At 47.5% G+C, this 8894-nt stretch overlaps 1 protein-coding gene across 1 annotated transcript; it reads right to left on the bottom strand.

Moving 5' to 3' along the window:
* Positions 1 to 4126: 4126 nt before the first annotated feature.
* LOC132583785 (sericin 1-like) lies at positions 4127 to 7342 on the bottom strand. The gene has a single exon (XM_060255488.1). It carries the CDS (start codon positions 7340 to 7342, stop codon positions 4127 to 4129), a length of 3216 nt encoding a protein of 1071 aa, XP_060111471.1.
* Positions 7343 to 8894: the final 1552 nt, after the last annotated feature.

Raw genomic sequence — 8894 nt, 5'->3', positions numbered from 1 at the left:
CGGCTGCAACGCCACTGAGGATGTTCTCCGCAGCTGAGAACGAAACGTCTGGAAGGAAAACTTTCTCCAGTAGAACACAGCACTTGATCCCGAAAGATTCTACAAACCATAATACACAGTAATTACAATTAGATAAAATCATCATTTAAATCAGCTTATATTAATTAACATTATGGTGCTATAGCTCAGATCGATAAAATTCAGTAGCTAAAAAACATCTTCAGCGAATCTATCTTGGCTCTGGAGGGGGGTGCAGAAGATCCCAGGTTCAATCCCTGGAGATACACACACAGACACGGACACTGGACCCATTCCAGCTTGTCGATATCCTTCTTAAAATGTGGTGCCCAAAACTAAACACAATGTCAAAAGAGGGATGCCTGGCTGAGCTTGGCAACCAGCAGGAGGTTTGGAGGCAGAGATATAGTGGGTTGGACTCGATGACCCTGGAGGTCCCTTCCAACTCTATGATTCATGTCAGAAACATAATACTGTCATTTCTGAGCATACCCAGTAAATGATGGTGGTAGCTCTAGGAATCACCGGGAACTCGATGGTAAAACCATCGTTTCTTCAGTTCTTAGAACTACCACCATCACTTCCAGGTTGACCTTAGATGGACCTCTGCTCCATATTTTTATCTAAACCCCTCCTGAAGGTGGCTATGCTTGTGGCCGCCACCACCTCCTGTGGCAGTGAATTCCACATGTTAATCATCCTTTGGGTGAAGAAGTACCTCCTTTTATCCTCCTTTTATCCGTTCTAACCCGACTGCTCAGCAATTTCTTGTAAACCTCTATCATGTCACCCCGCAGTTGACGTTTCTCCAAGCTAAAGAGTCCCAAGCGTTTCAACCTTTCTTCATAGGGAAAGTGTTCCAGCCCTTTAATCATTCTAGTTGCCCTTTTCTAGACTTTCTCCAATGCTATAATATCCTTTTTGAGGGGCAGCGACCAGAACTGCACACAGTACTCCAAATGAGACCGCACCATCGATTTATACAGGGGCATTATGATACTGGCTGATTTGTTTTCAATTCCCTTCCTAATAATTCCTAGCATGGTGTTGGCCTTTTTTATTGCAAACGCACACATATTATGATAGTGGGTTGTCGTCGCTTACATTCCTCCCATTACTGTTCCAAGCACAGGCGAGCAATGGATAGGGATGGACACCAACTGCATTTGGGCTAGTCAGTTTGCTTTGTGGCCTGTGGCTGAACCCATACAGCCATTCATTAACCAAACCAGTTTGTATTGGTTCATGAGCCCCTTAACACACACACACACCATAGTCGGTGCATGGGTAGGCCAAGTAGGCAGCCACCTAGGATGTCACCTGGCCTAAGGGCACTGTCAGACACCCCCTCTCCCCACGCACACCCAATGGAAAGCAGGCTCCATGGAGCACAGATGCTGCCCGGCTGGTTTCGTGTTCCCCAGGTCTGTTACGGACCCGGGAAACGCAAAAGTGGATTGTTCCCTGCGCAATGCACTCCTCAGAGCCCAGCAGGGATAAATTAACCAATTGTAAACCCTGAAGAAGAGCCAATGACAGCTTCTAAAAATTGGCTCCTGTATGCTGCCGCTCATCCTTCCTACTCTACTTCAACAGAGCCATGGGGTGGGAGCCGTAGCTCAGTGGTAGAGCATCTTTCTGGCATACACAAGGTCTTGTCCCTGGCACCTCCAGCTAAAAGGATCAAATAGAAATGGTCATTGAAGGTCTTTGGCCCTGGCACCTCCAGCTAAAAGGATCAAGTAGAAATGGTCCTGTGAAGGTCTTGTCCCTTACACCACCAGCTAAAAGTTGAAATGCTCATATGAAGGTCTTGGCCCTTGCACCTCCAGCTAAAAGGATGAAGTAGAAATGGTCATGAGAAGGTCTTGTCCCTGGCAACTCCAGCTAAAAGGCTCAAGTAGAAATGGCCATGTGAAGGTCTTGGCCCTGGCACCTCCACCTAAAAGTAGAAATGGTCATGTGAAGGTCTTGTCCCTGGCACCTCCACCTAAAAGGATGAAGTAGAAATGGCCATGTGAATGTCTTTGGCCCTGGCATCTCCAGCTAGAAAGATCAAGTAGAAATGGTCATTGAAGGTCTTTGGCCCTGGCACCTCCAGCTAAAAGGATGAAGTAGAAATGGCCATGTGACGGTCCTGGCCCTGGCACCTCCAGCTACAAGGATCAAGTAGAAATGACCGTGTGAAGGTCTTGGCCCTGGCACCTCCAGCTACAAGGATCAAGTAGAAATGGCCATGTGAAGGTCTTTGGCCCTGGCACCTCCAGCTAAAAGGATCAAGTAGAAATGGCCATGTGAAGGTCTTGACCCTGGCACCTCCAGCTAAAAGGATCAAGTAGAAATGGTCATGTGAAGGTTTTTGGCCCTGGCACCTCCAGCTAAAAAGATCAAGTATCATTCTCACAATTTTTAGTTCTTAATTTCATATTTTAAAAAAAATAGAATTTAAAATTTAAAAAAACCCTGCAAATTAAAAATGTAAATAGTTTCAAGTTTCTTCATTTCTCTTACAATTCTCTGTTTTTATATTTTTTGGGGGGCACTAATAGGTAGCTTGCCTAAGGCGACAAAAACTCTAGCACTGCCCCCCTTGCTTTCTGCTCCCTGCTGAAACAGCCCTGAGCCATTTAAACCCCTGCTTTCTGCTCACTAATGCTCTGAGCAGGGAGCAGAAAGCAGAGGGTTAAATGGTTCAGAGCTTTTGGCAGAGAGCAGAGAACAGGGGCTGAAATTGCTCAGAGCCATTCCTCCCCCCACTCACACTTTCTGTTCTCTGCCGCTTTCAATAATGAACAAAAAGCAAAGGGTTAAATGCATTGGAGCTTTGGGCAATGAGCAGAAAGCAGGGGTTTAAATGGCTCCAAGCCATTTAAACCAAAGAGGGTTTTTGTGTGTGTGAAGAGCAGAAAGCAGGGGCTTAAGCAGCTCAGAATCATTTAAACCCCTGCTTTCTGCTCTTCATCCACCGTCATGAACAGATCATAAGGGAGCACGTGGTCCCCCTTGCCGGAGGAATGTGTAGTTGTCCCCAAGATGGGAGAAAATGTAAAGAAAGCCTCAAATAGGTCAATTTCAAGTTTGTCTACCTTAATATCAAACATACATCTGTGGTTGCTAACAGCAATTAGTATGGCAAACCAAACGACTTTCAAAAAAATTAAGAACAACATTGAGATGGATCAACCAAATGAGGAGTAATCATGGGGTTTTGAGTAACCATCGTGACGGCCTCCAGCCACATGAATCTTCCCAAGCGGTCATGGCATTACCCCTCCAAATCATTATTCATAAAACAAGCTTTTTAAGTGTCCTATGGTGTGATGCGTAAGAATTACAGACCTGTGAACTTCAGTTGGCTCTAATTATACACCCTGAGAAAAAAAAAATTCACCCATAATGGAAAATGTGAACAAACCCTCAAGAAGACACAGGATTGGAAGCCGCTGCAGCGCATAGACATGTGCTTGTAGGTCAGCAATGAGAACACTGCCGTGCCTTGGTTGTGCCTCATTTCCTAGGGGAAGGGAAGCTATATAAAAGCATCTTACCCTCCTCAGCTCTACACTCTTCCCGTTGACTGTCCGTCAACCACTTGACAAGGTAAGTCGAAACCTGATTTTCTTTACTGCCAAAGAAGGAAAGAGACTATTGGTATTGCAAGGACCTCTACAACCATTAAGAGAGAGAGAAAGAGAGAGACTCAGTGGATATGGCTTTGTGGGAAAACTCGCAAGACAAGTTCCAGAAGATTCTCTGTCAATAGTTGTATAACGGGGTGGTGGTACATACTTATCAAAATGAACCCCATGAGACTAAAATGAATATCCTACTTAAAATTCCCTTCTGGAAATCTTAATCTTAAAACAAAGGGCTTTGCTAAATCTCCATTTGAAATATTGACAATGCCTTTCTGAATATTTGCTAAACTAACAACAGAAGCTGCTCGCCAAGAGAACGCGAATGTATTGACATCGGTTTATCTACCCAAACTGGGATTTTTTATTTCTTTCAGCTTCATACACGTCATTACAAATGGGCTGCAAGAAACCTTGCTGCTGCCAGTGCGGTTGTATGCAGTGCAAACAGCGCAACTGTGCTCCCTGTTGCTTCAAGAAGGGCTGCTGTGGCAAGTGTGGCTGCTGTCCCTGTTGCTGTGACCAGAAGAGTTGTTGCAGTAAATGTGGCTGTAATCCCTGCTGTTGTGACCAGAAGTCCTGCTGCTGCAGCAAGTGCGGCTGTAACCCCTGCTGCTGTAACCAGAAGTCCTGCTGCTGCAGCAAATGCGGCTGTAACCCCTGCTGCTGTAACCAGAAGTCCTGCTGTTGCAGCAAGTGCGGCTGTAACCCCTGCTGCTGTAACCAGAAGTCCTGCTGCTGCAGCAAGTGTGGCTGCAACCCCTGCTGCTGTCAGCAAAAATCCTGCTGTAGCAAATGCGGGTGTAATCCATGCTGCTGTAACCAGAAGTCCTGCTGCTGCAGCAAGTGTGGCTGCAACCCCTGCTGCTGTAACCAGAAGTCCTGCTGTTGCAGCAAGTGCGGCTGTAACCCCTGCTGCTGTAACCAGAAGTCCTGCTGCTGCAGCAAGTGTGGCTGCAACCCCTGCTGCTGTAACCAGAAGTCCTGCTGCTGCAGCAAGTGTGGCTGCAACCCCTGCTGCTGTAACCAGAAGTCCTGCTGCTGCAGCAAGTGTGGCTGCAACCCCTGCTGCTGTAACCAGAAGTCCTGCTGTTGCAGCAAGTGCGGCTGTAACCCCTGCTGCTGTCAGCAAAAATCCTGCTGTAGCAAATGCGGGTGTAATCCATGCTGCTGTAACCAGAAGTCCTGCTGCTGCAGCAAGTGTGGCTGCAACCCCTGCTGCTGTAACCAGAAGTCCTGCTGTTGCAGCAAGTGCGGCTGTAACCCCTGCTGCTGTCAGCAAAAATCCTGCTGTAGCAAATGTGGCTGTAATCCATGCTGCTGTAACCAGAAGTCCTGCTGCTGCAGCAAGTGCGGCTGTAACCCCTGCTGCTGTAACCAGAAGTCCTGCTGTTGCAGCAAGTGCGGCTGTAACCCCTGCTGCTGTAACCAGAAGTGCGGCTGTTGCAGCAAGTGCGGCTGTAACCCCTGCTGCTGTAACCAAAAGTCCTGCTGTTGCAGCAAATGTGGATGTAACCCATGTTGCTGCAACCAGAACAGCTGTAACCCCTGCTGTAGCCAACAACGCAGTTGCAAGAAGTGTGGTTGTTCCCCCTGCTGCTGCAAACAGAAGAGCTGCTGCAGCAAATGTGGCTGTAATCCGTGCTGCTGTAACCAAAAGTCCTGCTGTTGCAGCAAGTGTGGTTGTAACCCCTGCTGCTGTAACCAGAAGTCCTGCTGCTGCAGCAAGTGTGGATGTAACCCCTGCTGCTGTAACCAGAAGTCCTGTTGTTGCAGCAAGTGCGGCTGTAACCCCTGCTGCTGTAACCAGAAGTCCTGCTGTTGCAGCAAGTGTGGATGTAACCCCTGTTGCTGTAACCAAAAGTCCTGTTGCAGTAAATGTGGATGTAATCCATGTTGCTGCAACCAGAACAGCTGTAACCCCTGCTGTACCCAGCAATGCAGTTGCAAGAAATGTGGCTGTTCTTCCTGCTGCTGCAAACAGAAGAAGTGTTGCAGCAAGTGTGGCTGTAACCCCTGCTGCTGTCAGCAAAAATCCTGCTGTAGCAAATGCGGGTGTAATCCATGCTGCTGTAACCAGAAGTCCTGCTGCTGCAGCAAGTGTGGCTGCAACCCCTGCTGCTGTCAGCAAAAATCCTGCTGTAGCAAATGCGGGTGTAATCCATGCTGCTGTAACCAGAAGTCCTGCTGTTGCAGCAAGTGCGGCTGTAACCCCTGCTGCTGTCAGCAAAAATCCTGCTGTAGCAAATGCGGGTGTAATCCATGCTGCTGTAACCAGAAGTCCTGCTGCTGCAGCAAGTGTGGCTGCAACCCCTGCTGCTGTAACCAGAAGTGCGGCTGTTGCAGCAAGTGTGGCTGTAACCCCTGCTGCTGTAACCAGAAGTCCTGCTGTTGCAGCAAATGTGGATGTAACCCATGTTGCTGCAACCAGAACAGCTGTAACCCCTGCTGTAGCCAACAACGCAGCTGCAAGAAGTGTGGTTGTTCCCCCTGCTGCTGCAAACAGAAGAGCTGCTGCAGCAAATGTGGCTGTAATCCATGCTGCTGTAACCAAAAGTCCTGCTGTTGCAGCAAGTGCGGCTGTAACCCCTGCTGCTGTAACCAGAAGTCCTGCTGCTGCAGCAAGTGCGGCTGTAACCCCTGCTGCTGTAACCAGAAGTCCTGCTGTTGCAGCAAGTGTGGCTGTAACCCCTGTTGCTGTAACCAGAAGTCCTGCTGTTGCAGCAAGTGTGGCTGTGACCCCTGTTGCTGTAACCAGAAGTCTTGCTGTTGCAGCAAGTGTGGATGTAACCCTTGTTGCTGTAACCAAAAGTCCTGTTGCAGTAAATGTGGATGTAATCCATGTTGCTGCAACCAGAACAGCTGTAACCCCTGCTGTACCCAGCAATGCAGTTGCAAGAAATGTGGCTGTTCTTCCTGTTGCTGCAAACAGAAGAAGTGTTGCAGCAAGTGTGGCTGTAACCCCTGCTGCTGTCAGCAAAAATCCTGCTGTAGCAAATGCGGGTGTAATCCATGCTGCTGTAACCAGAAGTCCAGCTGTTGCAGCAAGTGCGGCTGTAACCCCTGCTGCTGTCAGCAAAAATCCTGCTGTAGCAAATGCGGGTGTAATCCATGCTGCTGTAACCAGAAGTCCTGCTGCTGCAGCAAGTGTGGCTGCAACCCCTGCTGCTGTCAGCAAAAATCCTGCTGTAGCAAATGCGGGTGTAATCCATGCTGCTGTAACCAAAAGTCCTGCTGTTGCAGCAAATGTGGATGTAACCCATGTTGCTGCAACCAGAACAGCTGTAACCCCTGCTGTACCCAGCAGTGCAGTTGCAAGAAGTGTGGGTGTTCCCCCTGCTGCTGCGAACAGAAGAGCTGTTGCAGCAAGTGCGGCTGTAACCCCTGCTGCTGTAACCAGAAGTCCGGCTGTTGCAGCAAGTGCGGCTGTAACCCCTGCTGCTGTAACCAGAAGTCCTGCTGTTGCAGCAAGTGCGGCTGTAACCCTTGCTGCTGTAAGAAAAAAACCTGTTGCAGCCAGTGCGGCTGTGACCCTTGCTGCTGTAAGCCAAAGAACTGTTGCAGCAAGTGTGGCTGTAACCCCTGCTGCTGTAACCAGAAGCCCTGTAGCAAGTGTGGTTGCTGTCCCTGCTGCTGTGCCCAGCGTGGGGGTATCCAGGTGTGTTCCTGCATGCCCGGTGAGCTCCCATGCTGTGCCCCCTGTTGCTGTAACAAGTGTGCCCCCGCTAACTGCTGTCCCGCACCTTCTTGCGCCCCCAGCTGTTGCCCAAGTACCCCTTGTTGCCAGCCATGCAAGCAATGATAAAGAACCTCCCGAAGTAAAACTCAGCCTCCTGGTTGCTGACCTTGTGAGTCTGCTGGCCGACTTCCTGGATGCCTTTCATAGATGCCTCAAGCCTTGTGCCTGCCTCCATCATAAAACGGAACCATCTTCATTCTTCCCTTCCCTTCAACTTTCTTATCGTTTGGGGAGGCACGTCTGTCTTATGGGCTGGACTTATCCTCTCTTTGGTGTTTGGGGTCCTGTCCTGTACTATTGAGATGTAGCACTTCTGACAATAAAATGCTGAAATCATTTCCTTTCCTAACGTCTTTGGTTCCTTCTCAGTTTCGTTTTCACGCTCGTTCGGTTCACTCAAGCCACCTCCTCAACCAATGCATCTTCGCTCGACCAAGAATTAGATCGTAGGATTCATTATCAGTGGGTATTAATGATGGCTGTGAGCAGGGGTTAGGGTTGTCAAGTCCACTTCAAGAAATATCTGGGGACTTTGGGGGGTGGAGCCAGGAGACATTGGGGTGGAGCCAAGATCAAGGCTGTGACAAGCATCATTGAACTCTAAAGGGAGTTCTGGCTATCACATTTAAAGGGACAGCACACCTTTTCAATGCCTTCCTTCCATAGGAAATAATGAAGGATAGGGGAACCTTTTTGGGGGGCTCATAGAATTGGACCCCCTGGTTCAATCTTTTTTGAAACTTGGGGCGTATTTTGAGGATAGGCACTAGACGCTATAGCAAGAGCAAGATCAAGCCTTTATTGGCATAGAACAGATTTAACAGTAAAAATAGCAATATAAATAATGTAAAATCCTAGATAACAGAGTACGTAGGGAAGCTAATATACATAAAATAAGTAAAATATATATGATTTCAAATTTAGCAAAATTAAATAGTTAAAACAAATAAAATATGGTCATTCCAAAACCATTCTCTGTCGGAATCCCATGGCCTGTTGAAGAAATCTAGTAACCATTAAAGTTACCTCAGAGCAATTGTCATTTAAAAGTTTGTGGACTTTGCCTGAATCAGCACAGCCCAACATATCTGCTAAAATATCTTTCAGATATATACGACGAATATCATCATAAAGGGGACAGTTCAATAATACATGGGAAATAGTTTCAATACACTTGGGATTACAAAGACAATGTCTATTAGAGTACTCAATCCTGTTAAATCTACCAAATGATAGCAGATGCTAATGCATTACATCTTGTTAATGAGAACGCACGCCATTGCTGTGGAGCTTGCAGAGAGGAGAAATATGATGCTAATTTCCCTACTGAGAGAGGAAGTTCGAAATTCAGCGGGGAGCAAGACTTGTTGGCCAGGCTATATAACATTTGCATTTCAATATCTAAGATTTTGAGCTTAAGTTTTAAGAATGCATCTTTTAGGGATAGCATAAGAAGTGAATCTAAATCAATGCCCATAGACTTAATTTTCCTCTCAATAAAT

This window comes from Heteronotia binoei, chromosome 1 (assembly GCF_032191835.1).
Source record: "Heteronotia binoei isolate CCM8104 ecotype False Entrance Well chromosome 1, APGP_CSIRO_Hbin_v1, whole genome shotgun sequence".
NCBI lineage: Eukaryota > Metazoa > Chordata > Lepidosauria > Squamata > Gekkonidae > Heteronotia > Heteronotia binoei.
The sequence above is the reverse complement of the archived record's forward strand: the minus strand, read 5'-3'. Positions and strand labels throughout refer to the sequence as shown.

Excerpts from the sequence above, each read along its gene's own strand:
- LOC132583785 (XM_060255488.1), bottom strand. The coding sequence starts at position 7,342 with ATGGGAGCTCACCGGGCATGCAGGAACACACCTGGATACCCCCACGCT.